Source organism: Myxocyprinus asiaticus, chromosome 3 (assembly GCF_019703515.2).
Source record: "Myxocyprinus asiaticus isolate MX2 ecotype Aquarium Trade chromosome 3, UBuf_Myxa_2, whole genome shotgun sequence".
NCBI lineage: Eukaryota > Metazoa > Chordata > Actinopteri > Cypriniformes > Catostomidae > Myxocyprinus > Myxocyprinus asiaticus.
Genome location: NC_059346.1, coordinates 56,194,690 through 56,214,314, shown reverse-complemented (window position 1 = coordinate 56,214,314; position 19,625 = coordinate 56,194,690). Strand labels below are relative to the sequence as shown.

General features: G+C 43.9%; 1 protein-coding gene across 2 annotated transcripts in view; it reads right to left on the bottom strand.

Moving 5' to 3' along the window:
• Positions 1-19,625, bottom strand: part of LOC127417114 (serine/threonine-protein kinase PAK 3-like) — an 87,472-nt gene that overhangs the window by 33,571 nt on the left and 34,276 nt on the right. For both annotated transcript variants that reach the window (XM_051656824.1, XM_051656829.1), the window contains exons 2-4: positions 9,527-9,717; positions 3,742-3,842; positions 3,286-3,439 (exon numbers count right to left, since the gene is read on the bottom strand). In XM_051656824.1, coding sequence (XP_051512784.1) covers positions 3,286-3,439; positions 3,742-3,842; positions 9,527-9,695 — 424 coding nt within the window. In that variant the 5' untranslated portion in view covers positions 9,696-9,717. The remainder of the gene's footprint in view (positions 1-3,285; positions 3,440-3,741; positions 3,843-9,526; positions 9,718-19,625) is intronic.

Below are 19,625 nucleotides of genomic sequence, written 5' to 3'. Positions count from 1 at the left end.
TTGAATCCCAGGGTGTGCTGAGTGACTCCAGCCAGGTCTACTAAGCAACCAAATTGGCCCGTTTGCTAGGGAGGGTAGAGTCACATAGGGTAACCTCCTCATGGTCACTATAATGTGGTTTGTTCTCAGTGGGGCGTGTGGTGAGTTGAGCGTGGCTGCCGGGGTGGATGGTGTGAAGCCTCCACACACGCTATGTGTCTGTGGCAACGCACTCAACAAGCCACATGATAATGCACGGGTTGACGGTCTCAGACGCGAAGTCAACTGGGATTCGTCCTCCGCCACCCAGACTGAGGCGAAATCACTATGCGACCACGAGGACTTAAAAAGCACATTGGGAATTGGGCATTCCAAATTGGGGAGAAAAGGGGAGAAAAAAAAAAACCTTGAACATCCTGTCATTCCTGGAAGGTTGAATTCCCAACTGAATTTAAAACATTGATATTTAAGAGGCGAATATGTAAAGTGAAATATAACAACGAGTGTAGCCTGTTGAATAATGAAGAGGAAATTTTAATTATTATTATTACTTATATAACTTATAAGGTTATAATTTAATTTTTAATGGTGAAATTTTGTATGAAATGTTTTCAGTTGAAATATTCAAAGCTTAAATGTACAACCATATAAAACTGCATCCCCCCAAAATGCAAGCACTGTTAATGCAATGAGTTTATTTTTCAATTTGTACAATTCAGCATGCTTTTTTTTCAAAGACAGTACAGCTACTTTTGTATTTGATAATGATTTGGTTTTATATCTGTATTAAATTGTAAACTGGATTAAAAACCCTGTAAATAATAGTTCAATTAATTGATTTAAAAGAAAGTTCTGTGTTCAATACAAGTTAAGCTAGATCGGCAGAATTTGGGGCATAATGTTGATTATCACAAAACATAATTTTGACTTGTTCCTCGTTTATTTAAAAAAGCAAAAATCACAGTTACAATCAAAGTTTCTGGAATGCCCCTGAAAATAAATTCAAGGGGTAAAAGATTGCTTGTTAATAAAATACTTAATTTAAACTACTGGCTTCTGTAATCACCATTAAGATTAGTTAATGTGCCTTGTAGCTGTATATGGGTCATTCTCAAATAACAGTGCGATTCCTGGCTGAAAAATTAAGGATTTTATTTTTTCATGTATTTCAACTAAAATGGTTACTGCTGAGATTTTAAGAAATTATATTTTTCCTATTATTTTACATGAATACTTTTTATGGTTTATGATGTAACATCAATGAAACTGTGCAGGAGATTCTTTGCATGGGACTTGATAGAGAGAGTAAATGTGTGATGTGAATGTTTTTTTGTGCAAGCTGAAAATAAAGGAGGGTACTTGTTAGTGTTTAGTGTTTTATTATGTTAGGATTTAGACGTTTCTGTTATGTTGGAGTTTTGGGGGTTACCATTATGGTGAAGAGTGGAGCTTGAGATGTCACATATGCAACTGATTTCTCACTTCATTGAGCAAATGCTGTGCTGACCATAACATAGCTACTAAATTACCCTCTTTAGTACTTCCAACCACAATATATATAGCATGCTAACATTCACTTTCATTAGTTACTATATTTAGAAATAAAAGAGATTTATTTGAGTTACACTGACACACCTAATTTTGTTGGGTTTACCCAATTCAACTAGTTTCATTCTACGCAAAGTGTTTGTGTTGAGATGATATAGTAATTTTAAGTTAGAAGAACTAATTTCAAACACGTGGAACCACTGTCCACAATTTAATCAAGTTCAGTCAAAGAGCTATTTTTTGTGCGTAGATGCATTACTCTTTGAAAACATATTTTGAGTTGCCTCTATTACATACAAAATATTTCAGCATTGAAAGTAAAAGGTCAGAGGAAAAGCTGCTAATTAAAAGCCTTAACTAACGATATCAATTCACTACACCTCATTATTAACAGTCAGTATCATAAAAAAAAAAAAATTTCTTCCCAGTTTGGAATGCCCAGTTCCCAACGCGCTCTAAGTCCTCGTGGTGGCGTAGTGACTCGCCTCAATCCAGGTGGCAGAGGACGAATCTCAGTTGCCTCCGTGTCTGAGACCGTCAATCTGCACACCTTTCACGTGGCTTGTTGAGCACGTTACCGCGGAGACATAGCGGGTGTGGAGGCTTCACGCTATTCTCCGCGGCATCCATGCACAACTCACCACACGCCCCACTGAGAGCGAGAACCACATTATAGCGACCACGAGGAGGTTACTCCATGTGACTCTACCCTCCCTAGCAACTGGGCCAATTTGGTTGCTTAGGAGACCTGGCTCACTCAGCATGCCCTGGATTCGAACTCGTGATTCCAGGGGTGGTAGTCAGCGTCTTTACTTGCTGAGCTATCCAGGCTCCCAGTCAGTATCATTATTAAGAACAGTATTTTTTTCTGTAAAACATTGATCACTTGCCAAGGGCAATACTTGATAACATAATGAAATCTTAAATGTTATTTTAAATCTCTTTTGCATTACACATTAAAAAGTCAAATGTATCAAATAACGTAACTTCAGTTTTTTCAGTTTTTTAATTGTATGAGTAGTAAGTCATGGTGGGACCAATGTGTGTGTATGTGTTTGTGTTAGGGATGTGTGGAACGACAGTGGCTGTTGTCGTAGAGAGGGCGCCCCCCCATCAGACGATGTAACACTCCACTCTGCCCGGCCCCACCTGTGAAAAATTCAGGCACTTCCCCTGCAGACTGACTAATTTCACTACTGTTTAAATTAAAATTTTGAAGTCGACTAGTCTGAAAAGAAACCAACCTTCAGAAAACAGTAAAAAAAAAAAAAAAGTGTTTATGCGACCCATAAAATACTTAATCTATTCCAAATGTAAAAACATCCATAGGGACTTTCAAACATTTGGAAATCCGATTCCCGCACGACCACGAAGTGATTTCATAACTACTTTACTGAGTTTGCTTGCTAGCGAGAGGACATTTTCCTGAGAGAGAGAGAGAGAGAGCGAGAAGAAGCCTGTGGTGAAATGAAACTTTGTATCTGCTCCAGATATCCTCTTTTTTAAATAATATTTGTATTATTAATTCTATTTAAAATGTGTAACATTAATATGACAGTAATTTAAGCACAGCCTTTGTAAAAAATATAAAGCCAAACCTAAATGTGTAAAAATGTTGATCAGTTTAATGGATGGACATATTAAGTGACTAGTGATTCCAGTGTCGACTAGCCACATCAGTACCATTTAGTCGACTAATCTCGCACATACCTAGTTTGTGTGTGTTTGTGTATTTGAGTGTTCGTGGGCGTGCCTCACCTCCTGATGTAAAACTCATGTATTTCTGGTTATTGACGGTCTCTTTGGAGTCATAGAACTTGAGAACATCTATAACAGCCTGAGGGTTCTTCTTCTGTTCCAGCTTAGTAATATTAGATGTTTGCAATAGCCGGGCCCATTGCTCTGGAATACCCTGTGTATGTGACCATTGGAGACAGACAAAAAAGGACAGACAGGTAAATGATTAATGTCTTTTGCATGCCTCAAACATAAAGTCTAATGCATCATAATGTTATCACTAAAACGTGGAAGGTTTTGGCTGGTTCTGCAAATCCTCCATATGGTCTCTGATATTTATTACTAATGCTAATATCTAACACATGTCCATACAATCACCAACTGTCATAATAGGACACCATTGGCAGATCCACACATCACTGATACCAGTCCCTCTCCACACACACACTACAGTCTATTGAGATTGGGTGAACTCACGGTGAACTCTCCCGTTACTGCGTCAAAGCCTACATGGATGGTGTGCTCAAAATCAGAGGGCAGGGAAATCTCAGGACGCTCTTTCTCCTTCTTCTTATTGGCTGTGGAATGGAGAAACAAACATACTTTTGACACCCTTACAACAGCTCATCAAAAACATCCCTAGTCTAGTTGGACTGGTAGAGCACTTTTACATCCCTGTTGGTTATCTTAGACCAGCATCAATTCTCAACAGCAAGGATTCTTTCTGCTGATTTTTACTTGACCTGCCAACATGTTCACTGGTTGCACTATAAGAAATTATGCATTTTGTGCATTTTTATATGTGCCAGAAAAAAAAATATTTTAATGTTTTTTTAAAGGTTAAGTTTTCTTTACAAAACAAAAAACGTCCTGGTTACTTTCGTAACCTCCGTTCCCTCATGGAGGGAACGAGACATTGTGTCGATGTAGTGACACTAGGGGTCACTCTTGGGAGCCCCGAACACCTCTGCTTTTTGAAAAAAGGCCAATGGGAAATTTCACTTGCCAATTCCCATTGGCCTTTTTTCAAAAAGCAGAGGTGTTCGGGGCTCCCAAGAGTGACCCCTAGTGTCACTACATCGACACAACGTCGAGTGATTGACAAATAGGGAACAAAAGAACACACACATACAAACACACATTTGCTGGAAAAAGATGGCATACAACTTTAAAAACTTACTGATCGCCTATTTTACAGTCCATTTTTGTTGATGGTTTCAAGACTCACATGTCAGCCAGCTACATATTTCATCTTGGTTATGAGCTTAACCATTCCTTGGCCTTGCGGAACTTTCGGACCCGTTTAGAACCATTTTAAAAAATGGGTCAAAATGTCCCACAAGACCAAGGGAGGGTTAAATCAGCAGAATTTGCAACAATAATCTTCAATACATCACGGAAAACCATAGGCATAAAAACACATGTACAAGATCAATGAATGTAAGATTTAGTCACAAAGCAGCACTGGCCTTACTATAGAAAACAACAGTCTGGTTCCGCAAGTAAGAAAATCCCATTTATTTTCTCCATAGAGGAATAGATTTTTAACAATTGCTAACAAACCTTTAAAGGCAGACCTACCATGAGCTACTATGTTGCTAATCGATGGTATATGCTTTTGTTAAAGCCATCAGTCCACATTGTTTCAACTCCATTTAAAAAAAAAACAAGTTTAATAGAAGAATTTTTGGTGAAGAACTACACTACCCATGATCCTGAAGGAAAATGAATCACCAATCAGAGAATCATGGCTAACAAAGCACACCAAACAAGTTCAAGTCTGTCTTCCTACACTCTAAAATATATATTATACTTACATATTTTTATTTATCTGAATATTTTGCTAAAATAATTTACATTTATTGATTCAACACTTATAATCAACAACTTTCAAAATGATGATAAATTTAAAACTATTGATTTAATTCAGTTACGTCAAGCACAATGCTTCATGGTGCATTGTACCTTTGTCTTTTTGTCTGATTTTCAAATACTTTTTTACTTTAAATCAAAGTTTGTAATTGTTATTATTCAGCTCAAAGCTGGATCAAACAAATTTACAGCTCAAATAACACATTTGTTATTTGGGAGAGTTAATATAAGTGCTTTAACAAAAATACGAGCTGCACATTTATTTTAAACTCTCCATTTCACTTGCCCCATAGACTTCCATTGTAAGTGCACTACTGTCAACACAATTTTAGTTTAGTTTAACTGAGGGATGAGTCGAAATTATTGTCTGCTGTAATCAACAGCATGCCACAGATGCTGTTGATAGAGCTGAACCTAAATTGAACTGGGAAAATTCTTTAATGGAAGAACATGTGGTCATAATATTTTGAGGAATGTGCTGATTTTGTCGTGAGGTAGATGGTTGAGAAAAGAGTGTGCACTGAAATGTTTTGTTCCTTGCACCCTTTGGCAGAATCTTAATTAGCAGGCTCATGTTACATGACTCAGAGTCAGGGATGGGTACTAGTGTGCAAGTGTGTGTCTGTGTGTGTAGTGTTTTTAAAGTTGTAGTGATAACTGCACATCTTTGAGTTTGTATCTGCTACAATGTGTATCTGTAAGTGCAAGTTTCCATATTCAAGAGTGGGTTGCCAGGTAAAAGATTAAGCTTAGTCTTAAACTAACTAAGGTTATTTTAGATTTGATGATCTGTGTGTCCCAAATCTCACACTTCTGCACTATTCTACACCATTTTCATGGGTGGCGCTAGGGGTAGGCTACCGGGGCTTAAGCTCTGAATATTTTAAGTAAAGCCCTGAATGTATTTATCATCTTGTAGTGATGTCAAAAGTACCAGTGCCTCAGTATCAAGTTGATACTAAATATAAATGTTTAATATTAAGTAATACATATATATAAGTTAAAGATACCAGTCTTTCAACACAAGATTGAATATACCAAATACAGACTCAATTCAGTACCCACATGCTGTCTTGTTGGGCGGCTGTTTTCCAGCACTTGTGTGAATGTGCACGCATACAAGCGGCTGTGTCAATACAGTCTAAACATCAAAATCTTGGTGAGATATTAGAAACTGTGTTAAGGGTTGGTCCTTCCAGATGCAGTAAGTTCCAAATATTAAGATATATAACCTTGAAAACAAAGAGTAATATATATATATAAATGTGCTCAATGAATTTACTAAATTTAAGTCATGAGCCAGGACATTTGCATTTTTTTGCAAAACTCTTTTATTAAGTCAAGGCGCCATGAACCTCACAAACTTTAGCAAATCTAGCAATAATCACCTATTTTAACCTATTTACAGCATGCTATCTTCTAAACTAACTTAAAACACCCGATAAATCAATATTGGCTTCAAAACTGTCGATTGTACACAATGTGTGTCAAACTATGGAAAATCACGTTTTACAGTACATAGTGTTAAAAGCATACAACTTCTGATCTTTGCGTATCTGAAGCTGAGACAAAATTTTGTGGGACCTTTCAGTTTAATTTCAGTCAGGCCCATAACCACAATATACATTGAGGAGGATAAGTCCCCCCCAGTAATCAGATATGGCACGATTGTCAGTCCCCCAATAATTGATATCCTTGTTGTTGTTCTGCTGCAGTTCATTATGCACTGCTCTTTAATTGTCATTAAGTTGTTGCAGGAATAACATAATGGTTTAAAAAAGTTACATTTTAAGTGTGCACAGTAGTCTAACACAGCTCGTCAATGTCATTTGAGAGAGAGAGCCAATAAAACCGATGAAGGCAGGACTCAAATTTAAAAAGCTGAGCGGGAACCTCGTGTATTATTCCAGTGCCAAGCAGCACGCATGTGCATCAGTGTCAGCAGTTCAGGTTAAGAGAGTTAGTATCATGTAAGATGTTAGTATGTAACTAAACATGCAATATTTGCCCACTGTTTTATGACTGAAATGTTGTACAGACCGACAGTAATTTCCAAGGGTGCAAACTATTCACCGTTTGGTGAAATTTGCCGTTTTGAATTAAAAATATTTCATATACATGATTCGTATGTCATTAATAGTTTTGAATGTGAAAACATTAACAAAGCCATTTTCAGCATATCAGGCTTAAGACAAAGAGTGAATGTGTGTTGTAAAGGAATTGAAAAAAATATTGTGTTAAGATTCTGCTGGGGGAAAAAAAACACTATGACGGCAACTTGAGGGCAGTACATAATTTTGTGTATTTTCTTTTTGCTAGCCAGCTGACACAGTAATGTCATTTTACAGATACATCAGTGATAAAGTAACTCAAACTATATAAACCTACAACCACCCCTGCCATTTTGTAGTGTAAGTATTGTGAGTAGTATGTTCACACTGAAAATTCAACAACAAGAAGTGTACTACGAGTACCTGGATGAAAATAAAAACTTTTGAGTGTGGAACACTTCATGCACTCAACAGTCGCGGCTTGCTCTATGTAGTGGAAGGGGCGGAGTTACGGGTCTGAGATGTTGGCCTGACAATATTTTTTTTATTAATGGTGAATGTGGCTGTGACGAGGAGGAGAGCATGGCCGGGCCGTGATGGAGCACGACCGGTACTGAATCAGCTGATCAGCGGGAGAGCGAGATAAGTGGCAGCCGGAGACGCCGATTCGAGAGAGAGATGCACGTGGCCGCGTTGTGTGTGTCTGTTTGTCTTATGTTTTATGTTTTAAGTTTTACATTAAACCTTTATGTTGACTGTTCAGCTGGTTCCCGCCTCCTCCTTGCCCATCTGTTATACTGTTACAGTGGTGCTGAAACCCGGGAGGGAGGAGGGATGCGCTGTCGCAGAGTCCTCGCCGCTGCCATCTGCCAGGGGAGCAGCCGTGGCCATCTGCCTGGGGACAGAGGGGTCGCTGCTGGCCGTCGAGTGCCAGAGGAACCGCGGCCGTCTGCCGAGAAGGGGAGGAGCAGTTCCATCCGCCAGGGGCCAGAGGACTCGCTGCTGTCCGCCGGGGGAGGAGCGAGCTGGCGTCCGTCAGAGGGCGGAGGAGCGGTTGAGGACCGGGCGACAGCGCGTCCAGGAGCCAGCGAGCAAGTTCTTCTCTCCTCTCTCTCTCTCTCTCTCTCTGTGTGTCTCTGCTCGCCCTTTCCCTCTCCACACGCCTCCCCTCGTCTCTCCCCCAGGTTCTCAGGAGGCGGGGTGAACCACCGGCTGACAGAATGGCCGGAAAGGCAGCGTCTCCCCTCCAGAGATGGGGGGAGTTAGTCAGACCGGTGGAGCCCCGGACTGAATCGGGCGGGGGAGGAGTGTGACGAGGAGGAGGGCATGGCTGAATCAGCTGATCAGTGGGAGAGCGAGATAAGGGGCAACTGGAGAAGCTGGTTCGACAGAGAGATGCACATGGCAGCATTGTGTGTGTCTGTTTGTCTTATGTTGTTTTAAGTTGAGTTTTACATTAAACCTTACGTTTACTGTTCAGCTGGTTCCAGCCTTCTCCTTGCCCACCCTTGAACTGTTACAGTGGCAACTAGCAAAACTTCTGTGAAGACAGTATCTTACAGATGCGAGTTGAATGATTTCCCTCACAAAAATCGAGGAAATTCGCCACTGACTGTTTTCAAATGCAAATGAGCTTTGTGGCAAACTTGCAGCAAATTGTCCATTGTCGTCAAAGGTTTGCTGCAGGTTCACTACTACCAGTGAAGAGCTGCAAACTTATGGCAAAAATTTGGGGTGAATCACAAGCTCATTTTCACCGAGTTTTGCTAACATGCCAAAGATCACTTTGGTCAGCTGAAAAACTGCTAAAAAGTAAAGAAAGACATTAGTGTTCCATTTGAAGCAATACTACACTTTGAAAATTCATACAATACATAGCTGAGTGCATAGTGTTTAGTGCATCATTTGGGACAAAGAATTTGCCTGCAGAATTTGGCAGGAAGTACCGCAGATTTCCTCTGAACTCAGATGCCTGTCATTCACAAAGTTCTACACATCCCTGTGTTTGTTTCTTAAAAGTGAAGTGTGTAATTTTTAACCAATTGGGACTACGGTAGGCACATCAATTCATTCACCTTTAAATATTTTGGCTTTGAGCTTCACTTGATGTTTGATAAGTGCTATGCACATTTTTATTATTATTTATTATTATTATATAATTTTATTTGTACCACATTTTACCATAATTAAATTTTCCCTAACAATAAGTGCATAAAACGTGAAAAATGTGTATACATTCTGTGTAAGCTAATAGATCACCAAGAAATGTATTAGTACATTTCCAGTAAAAATAGCACTGGCTCATGCAATACTGGAATCATTTGGATGGCTGCACTTACTCTTGTCTCCTCCGGGAAAAATGGACCTGAGACGGGCTTTCTTATTCTTCTCTTCTGGAGCCATTGGAAGCGGTTTGGAACTGTGCACTGAGGAAGGGTCGCGGGAACTACTGTTCATTCTCAAGGGGGGGGCAGGTGGCTTCTCTTCAATATCGACACTATCGGACATCTTTAGCTGCACTCACTATGGCCTGTAGTGAGAGAGAGAAACAGAGATTCCTTGTAAAGTGTGTTTTCAGATTGGAAATGGAACCATGAACAGTTAGAGAGAAGCTCATAGGCTTTATTGATCCCAAAAGGAAAATTAAGACTATGTGCATCAAAATTGCTGTGTCTGTATGATACTCATAGTTGGTATTATATCAGAGACTGTGCTATAAGAGATCTGCAGATACACTGGACACATGGGGTGCACTCGGAACTGCATACTTCCACACTACTCATACTATTTTTGCAGTATGTATAATGTGCACAGTTTGTGAAGTTTTCGTTTCAGAAAAATTCCTGAGTGACACATTATACTTGCTGAATTTTGCAGTATACAACCAGAGTACAAAGTAAGGGATATTCAATTTTCTGTCTAACGAATGAACTGGAAAGAATATCAACCATAATTCTTAACACCTCAATAACTGTTAATTAACACAAAATAACTTGTTATTGTGCTTTAATATATTGTAACTATTCTTGATATATTATTATTATTGCTACTACTACTACTACATTGAATATTACATTTTACATTACAGTAGTAAGATATTTCTGTAGCATTTTTTCAATTTCACGCATCTAGTTAAATTGGGCTTCTATTTTGGCAGAAAACCAAATGAACTCTTCTCAGTTTGTATGTTTGATGACAGCTTCTCACCTCCGGAAAAGCAGTTCGCTATGGCCTAATGTGCTTATTAAACCGCAAATAGCCCCAATTAATGCTATAGTTATATAGTCTGCATATGCTTGGCACTACACAGTGAATAAGGGCTTTGCTCTATGTCATTTATTACACACACAGCTAGGGCTGCAACAACTAATGGATAAAATCTATAATTATCGATAATGAAAATCATCGACAACAAATTTCGTTATCGATTAATAGGATATTTGTAGCGAGCACGGAGTGACGTCACTTTACAGCCCAGTGAAAAATGTGTTGCATGATAACTCGTTTGAAAAATGAGGGAGACAAGTTGAAGCGGAAAGAACATGACCCTAGTTGCCCATCGCACGAGAGCACTTTATAAACACTTTTTTTTATGAAGGAGATCATAATAAGCATACAGTTTATAGTGGAGCGTTTGCTGCAACAGATGCATTGAAAGAGGGCATATGCTGTTTGATGCGCTTAAGAGTTGTTTCTCTCCAGCGCATAACTTACATTTTACTGCTATTTTCTATGTTTTGTAATGTATACATGCTATAAATTCAAAATCAGGCTAGTATTTCCATTTCGCAAAACCGTTTGTCTTTACCACAAGTGAGTCTACGTTAAACTTTACCGAGCACGCGAGCGCGCATCCAAGCCAATCAAACCGATTGCAACAGAAAAAAGGAGCGCAATCATTTTGATTTCCCACATGCAACATCACACCGCAATTTCAGTTTCAATGTAACCAATTATGCAGCTTTCATGGATGCCACAATGTCTAAGAGGTCCAAGTGTGTCGGCTTTTAAAGTGTTTTAGATGGTTTCTTCTCATCATGTAAGCGCATGTAATACCATAAACTTACGATGTCTAGACAAAAAGTCTAGGATGAGACTTTTCAGCACGAGAGGGAATCTGATGATTGTACTATATAAACTGTATGCTGAATATAATGTATAATAATGCTGAGGGTCCAGATATTTGATAGTCCTGATAATGCCAAATCTGATTTCACCAATGAATTTATATGGCAAACATTATTTTACTGGATAAGAATACACTACCATTAAAAGTGTTTTTTCGAAAAGAATAGTTTAGAACCATGAGCGACTATACTGTTTTAAAACTTACAATATAAATTTGAAATACTTGTATGTAATGTAATTTATGCAATCAGTAAAATAATTTTGCCTTTCTCAGCTGGGCAGAAATATTAATATTTTTATTCTTGTGTCATTTTGCCCTCTGCTGGGCTGAGTTTTTGCCCCACTCCATCCCTGATCAATCATTTTACTCTTTAATGAATAGTACTTTTTGTTAACCTTTACAATAAAAGGAAAGGAACTGTTTTGCATATGTCCTGAAAGTAATAATAATATTAATAAATTCAAACTTAACGTTTCATGATTCAGGCTTTGTTCAAAGTTTTGTGATATTATAGAATTGTGTAGTAGAATTCAGTACTGTAAATCGAACCAAACACTCATGCCCTTTATAAATTCATCTAAAAAAAAAAAAAAAAAATGTAAATAAAATACAGGAAATAAAAATCTAGTTTTTTTATACAATTAATCGAAAAAAATTAATAATCGCAGTTTAATCGATTATCAAAATAATCATTAGCTGCAGCCCTACACACAATGCACTTGATGCTCATGATGTGTGTGTTTGTGTATGAGCGGCCAGCTTCACACATTCACTTTGAAGCTGCAGCACATGCATACTGAATATTTATTTTATTAAACTGCAGCCTTTTGTGGCTTTTTTTTTCAAGATTCATCTGGATCAAATTGTGAAAGAGTGGTTCAGGGAGCACAAAGAATCATTTTCACACATGAATTGGCCATCACAGAGTCCTGACCTTAACCCCATTGAAAGTCTTTGGGATGTGCTGGAGAAGACTTTACGGATTGGTTCGACTCTCCCGTCATCAATACAAGATCTCGGCCTAAAATTAATGCAACTCTGGACAGAAATAAATGTTGTGACATTACATAAGGTTGTTGAAACTATGCCACGACAAATGTGCGCCGTAATCAAAGCTAAAGGCGGTCCAACGAAATATTAGCGTATGCAACTTTTTTTTCTTTTTTTTTGGCCACTTTTCTAAGGTTATTTTTTTGTAGCCGAAATGAATCACTTGTGTATCTATCTTCAATAACAATACTAATAAAATAAAAAATGTCAGCCAGATAAATTTCTGAAATTTGGTTAATCTGACACAGAATAACCCAGCAGTGCGCTAGTATTCCATTCTGAACATAGCCAGAGTGTTTACTATGAGGCCTATAACACATTTGGGCTCTTTCCATGGTCTATCTTTGGATATCAGTTACAAATAAATGCAAGTGAACACACACATACACACACACACACACACACACACACACACGTTGGTGCGGCTATCCTTATGAGGACTATCCAAAGACATAATGATTTTTATACTGTACGAACTATAGATTCTATTCCCTAACCCTAACACTACTCCTAAACCTAACCCTCACAAAAAACTTTCAGCATTTTTACATTTTCAAAAAAACACAGATAAGTATGTTTTTTTAAGCTATTTGAATTATGGGGACACTAGAATTGTCCTCATAAACCACATTTATAGCATAATATCCTTGTAATTACCAGTTTCTAACCTTAAAAAAAATGTCCTCGTAAACCACCCAACCCGCCCCACACACACACACACACACACACAAACCCACACACACACACACACACACACACACACACACACACACACACACACACACACACACACACACACACACTCACATTCACATTTCCTCAAAGCATCAGTTCAGGGAAACGTCCGGGTTACTTGCGTAACCTCAGTACCTTGATGGAGGGAACGAGACATTGCGTCGATAAAGTGACACTAGGGGTCACACTTGGGAGCCCGAAACACCTCTGGTCTTTGAAAAAAGGCCAATGAAAATTGGCGAGGTATTTGCATACCACTCCCCTGAACATACGGGTATAAAAGGAGCTGGTATGCAACCACTTGTTCAGGTTTTGTGCTGAGGAGCCGAGACAAGGTCCCGGCCATTTCAGTGGGTAGTCCAGCGTTGTGGCAGGAGGGACACAACGTCTCATTCCCTCCATCAGGGAACGGAGGTTATGCAAGTAACCAGCACGTTCCCTGTCTGTCACTCACTTGACATTGTGCTGGTGAAGTGACACCAGGGGTCCCTATAAGAAACGCAACAACTAGCTGAACTGTGTTACGTGAACTGGCGGTGTGTGACGGGCAGACCACTGTGTGCCTCGTAGCCAGTGCACCAGGCTGAACCGTAACCTCCCCCAACGCTGTTATGAGTGTCGAACGGCCCTTCGGGAACAAGTCGACTGCCCAAAAGATAGAGACAGGCTAGCCCAGTCGTGGCCTCTTATCCTCTCTTTTTTTCTCTCCCCAAAAAAAGAGTGAAATTTGTTAACCGACTGGGGCCACCAGGTCGGGGGGGTGTCACTCCCAAGGGGAAGACACAGCGGAGACCACACCCCACCCAGAGAAGGGGGGGGTGGTATTTTGAGTGGAAATATGTCACATGGTCTTGCCGAGCTTGTCGGAAGTATGTCATGTGGAGAAGTCCCATGGTAGGTCCTACCCTACAGGGGAGGAGTTTCTACAAACATGGTGACTGGGGCAGAGGGGCCTCTGCCCAAGGAAGACGCAGTTTACCAACAGGGAAACTAATTAGCAGAAGATATATGTCGCATGGGGTTACCTATGGGGAACCAACACATGCGGAGCGCCTACCCCAGTACAGGGCTTAGTTAGCACATGTACTGAGCTGGCAGTGAGTTTTTCTGCAAACTCATCTGCCACAGGGCTTGGAAGAAGTCATCCAGGGAACACAGTTTGTGAACACTACTGGGAGTCAACGGCGCACATCTTCAGCTCAAGGGAGGTGAAAGGCACTATGCGCAAGCGATACACCCGGCCAGCTGTCCCAGACTTACCTGCTTGTGCCTGCCACAACACGGGATGAAACCTGTTCCACCCGGAGATTGTAGAACCTCGCAAAGGTGTTGGGTGTTGCCCAGCCTGCTGCTCTGCAAATGTCTGTTAGAGAGGCGCCACTGGTCAAGACCCAGGAGGCCGCCACACTATGGTAGAATGGGCTTGTAGCCCTGCCGGGAGCAGCACGCCCTGAGTGTGATATGCCATTGCTATGGCATCAATGACCCAGTGGGCAATCCTCTGCTCGGAGACAGTGCTTCCTTTCCGCTGTCCACCAAAGCAGACAAAGAGCTGCTCAGAGACTCTAAAACTCTTCTCCAAAAAGATGCGTAAAGTGCGCACCGGACACAGCAACGTCAGGGCTGGGTCTGCCTCCTCCTGGGGCAGCGCTTGCAGGTTCACCACCTGATCCCTAAATGGGGTCGTGGGTACCTTGGGCACATAGCCCGGTCAGGGTCTCAGGATCACGTGAGAGTAGCCCAGACCGAACTCCAGGCACGTTTTGCTGACAGAGAACGCTTGCAGGTCTCCTACCCTCTTGATGGAAGTAAGCGCAGTCAGGAGGTCAGTCTTTAAAGAGAGTACCTTAAGCTCAGCTGACTGCAGGGGCTCAAAGGGGGCTCCCCGTAGACCCTGAAGAATTACAGAGAGGTCCCATGAGGGAATGAGGTGCAGTCTGAAGGGATTCAACCTCATGGCGCCTCTCAGGAACCTGATGATCAGGTCATGCTTCCCTAAGGACTTACCGTCCACTGTGACGTGGTGTGCCGATATAGCGGCTACATACATCTTCAAGGTGGAGGGGGACAGCCGCCCCTCCAACCTCTCCTGCAGGAAGGAAAGCACCGACCTGACCTTCAGGAAGAACACCACTTAGTGAACAGACGCCACTTCAAGGCATACAGGCGCCTCGTAGAGGGGGCCCTAGCCTGAGTGATCATGTCTACCACTGCGGGTGGTAGGCCACTTAAGTCTTCCGTGTCCCATCCAGGAGCCAGACATGGACATTCCAGAGGTCTGGTTGCGGGTGCCAGATGGTGCCCTGTCCCTGAGAAAGATGGTTCTTCCTCAGGGGAATTCACCGGGGGGGGGCTGTTGCGAGGAACGTGAGGTCTGAGAACCACGTCAGGGTGGGCCAGTAGGGTGCTACCAGGATGACCTGCTCCTCGTCCTCCCTGACCTTGCACAGGGTCTGTGCAAGTAGGCTCACTGGGGGAAACGCATATTTGCATAGTCCAGGGGGCCAGCTGTGTGCCAGCGCATCTATACCGAGAGGTGCCTCGGTCAGGGCGTACCAGAGCGGGCAGTGGGAGGATTCTCAGGAAGCGAACAGGTCTACCTGTGCCTGCCCGAATCGACTCCAAATTAGCTGGACCACCTGAGGGTGGAGTCTCCACTCTCCCCTGAGGGTAACCTGTTGTGACAGCACGTCCGCTGCAGAGTTGAGGTCGCCCAGGATGTGAGTGGCTCACAGCGACTTGAGGTGCTGCTGACTCCAGAGGAGGAGACGGCGGGCAAGTTGTGACATACAGCGGGAGTGTAAACCACCTTGATGGTTGATGTATGCCACTGTTGCCATGTTGTCTGTCCGAACTAACACATGCTTGCCCTGGATCAATGGCCGAAACCTCTGCAGGGCGAGCAGAATTGCCAACAACTCAAGGCAGTTGATGTGCCAACATAGCCGTGTGCCCGTCCGGGAGCCGGCGGCTGCGTGCCCATTGCATACAGCACCCCAGCCCGTTTTGGAGGCATCTGTCATAACCATGACGTGCCTGGAGACCTGGCTGAAAAGGCAGCGCCATGCCCATCTCGGGACTCGGGTCTGGAGCCAGTGCTGAAGCGGTCTCATATGCATCAACCCGAGCGGAGTGGCCACCGCTGAGGATGCCATATGCCCCAGGAGCCTCTGAAACAGTTTCAGTGGAACTGCTGTCTTCTGTCTGAACGCCTTCAAACAGGTCAGCACCGACTGTGTGCACTCATTCATGAGGCGTGTTGTCATCGAGACTGAGTCCAACTCCAAGCCGAGAAAAGAAATGCTCTGAACCGGGAGGAGCTTGCTCTTTTCCCAGTTGACCCGAAGCCCTAGTTGGCTACGGAGCGAGAGCACCAGGTCCCTGTGCGCACACAACACATCCCAAGAGTGAGCTAGGATTAGCCAGTCGTCGAGATAGTTGAGGATGCGAATGCCCACTTCCCTTAACGGGGCAAGGGCTGCCTCTGCAACCTTCGTGAAGACGCGAGGGCCAAGGACAGGCCGAAAGGGAGGACCTTGTACTGATACGCCCGACCCTCGAATGCAAACCGCAGGAAGGGTCTGTGTCGAGGTAGAATCGAGACATGGAAGTATGCGTCCTTAAGGTCTACTGCCGCGAACCAATCTTGATGCCGGACGCTTGCTAGAATGTGTTTTTGCATCAGCATCTTGAACAGGAGTCTGTGTAAAGCCTGGTTCAATACTCGCAGGTCCAAGATTGGCCGCAACCCACCGCCTTTTTTCGGTACAATGAAGTAGGGGCTGTAAAACCCCTTCTTCATCTCAGCTGGAGGGACAGGCTCTATCGCACCCCTCCGTAGGAGGGTAGCGATTTCCATGCGCAAGATAGCGGCGTTCTCGCCCTTCACCGAGGTGAAGTGGACGCCGCTGAACCTGGGCAGATGCCCGGTGAACTGAATCGCGTAGCCGAGTCGGACGGTCCGGACCAGCCATCGTGACGGGTTGGAAAACGCCCCCGGAAAAGCCTGAAGAGGCTTATTCTCATGACCCGTGGAGACGTCACATCGGGTTGCGCAGGGGCGGGGAGACCGCCGCTGGAGCGCCAAACCTGCCAAAATGGAATGGTGGATGGTGGTCGTGATGTCAGCCGTGCGCACCGGGTATGTGACCCAGGGAATAAGGAAACCGCTCTTTTGCTGAAATCTTGGGTACTGCAGCCACTTGGGAATGCGGTGAAATTAAATGAAAAGGTAACAAAAGATTCTCCTCCTGGCCCTCCACCGGGGGATGGAGTGGTCTGCTTACCAGCTCCAGAGCAGCGGGTTTCCTCATCCCTGGGTTACCCATCTCAGGGGCACTTCGAAGCCTTTCTCGGGTTCTTGGCGGCCAGCCGTGAGACGGTTGGCGTCTGCTTCCTGCGGTGGGCTCCACACCGGGGCCAGGCTGCAGCGGTGCCGGTGCAGTCACCACAGGAGGATACCCTTGGCGACGAGCAGACGGGGTGCGGGATCTTAAGCCAGGGTGCGGATAGCTTCCGTCTGCTGCTTCACCGCCGAGAACTGCTGGGCAAAGTCCTCGACGGTGTCACCGAACAGGCCATCCTGGGAAATGGGGGTGCCAAGGAACCGTGCCTTGTCGGCCTCTCCCATCTCGACCAGGTTGAGCCAAAGGTGGCGCTCCTGGACCACCAAGGTGGACATCGCCCTCCCGAGAGACCGCACCGTGACCTTCGTCACCCGGAGAGCAGCTCCTGCATCAATCCCGGGGCGGAACTACCCTCGTGCAGTTCCTTTAGTGCCTTGGCTTGGTGGACTTGCAGGAGAGCCATGGTGTGCAGGGCGGAGGCGGCTTGTCCAGCGGCACCGTAGGCCTTGGCCATCAGGGACGACATAAACCTACAGGCCTTGGATGGGAGCTTTGGGCGCCTGCGCCAGGTGGCGGCGCTCTGCGGGCATAGGTGCACCGCGAGCGCCTTATCCACCGGCCCTTGGCCGCCCCACCATCGAGGGTAGTGAGGGCAGGGGAGCTGAAAGATCAGGACCGGGCAGTAAAAGGTGCCTCCCACGACCTTGTCAGCTCCACGTGCACTTCCGGGAAGAAAGGAACTGGGGCGGGGTGTGGCTGTGAGCGGCACCGCGAGCCCAGGAACCAATCATCGAGCCGCGAGGGTTCAGGGGAGAGTGGAGGGTTCCACTCTAGCCCGATGCTCGTGGCTTCCCGGGAAAGCATGTCCGTCATCTCCACGTCAGCCTGTGACTGGGCGACCGTACCTGAGGGGGGGAGCCCAGCTGAGGCTTCTGCGTCCGACTGGACGAGCCCGCTCTGCGATGTTGCGCTCAAGAGCTCATCACCTTCACAGGCTCCGAACAAGAGGTCGAACTCGCCGTGAGACGAGCCAGCGGACTCATCCGGAAGCCTGATCGGGGCAGATGAGCATGCTGGGGAATGGGAGGTCCGTGGGGGGATACCCGGCGGAGGTGGTCCCATTGGGGTCCCCAAATCGCCCCCAGTGCTAGCTGCGCTGGCCTCATACCCGTAGGTAGAAAGACCGGGACGGGGAGCCGCTGGGGTGGCTTGCTTTCTTACGAAGGCAAGCTGCGACTGCATCATTGCCATGGACATGTTGTCACAATGAGTACATGACCCATCCACGAATGCTGTCTCCGTGTGGGCAGCGCCCAGACACGAAAGACAGCAATCGTGACCATCAGAAGGCGAGAGATAACGACCGCAACCAGGAATAACACACAAATGGAAGGGCATCTTTAAAAAGACGTTCCGTGTGTGCTGCTCTTTTAGAGAAATATACTCTTTTTTAGAATATACTCTTTTATTTCTGCTGAAGCGCCCAGGGGGGTTCTCTGCAGTGCACCAGTGCAGAGGGGGGAGTAGCCACTGAAATGCGCCATCAGATCCAGCAGAGGTCAATTCAGCTCAGTGATCTTCGACCGTTCGGCTCCGAAGAGAAAATCTGAATGAGTGGTTGCATACCAGCTCCTTTTATACACGTATGTTCAGGGGAGTGGTATGCAAATACTACTAGCCAATTTTCATTGGCCTTTTTTTCAAAGACCAGAGGTGTTTCGGGCTCACAAGAGTGACCCCTAGTGTCACTTCATTGACACAACGTCGAGTGAGTGACAGATAGGGAACTCTAGCTCTCTCACTCCATGATTCAACCCATAATCCCATTCAAATTCACAGGTTCATATTTATATCTCCATCAAAAGCTGATTTATCATAGATGGGATCTCTTCTGCAGAAAGGAGCACTATGTATCGTTTTAAAAAAGGTTAAAAAAAAATCCTTTAAAGCACTCAATCATTTTTCCTTTATTAAAAAGTTTTACACATAAGAATTTTTTAATATATGATATGATCTGATATGAAGACTGCAGTCATATCAGTAAAATCTATAAATTACTTTTAATTTTATTTTACATGGAGCAGATCATATGACTGGCCGAATGCTCCTCGCTTTCTCTCGGAACCCCCCTATTATCAGACACTTTTGCTCACAAAATAAATTCATCATGGCTGATCA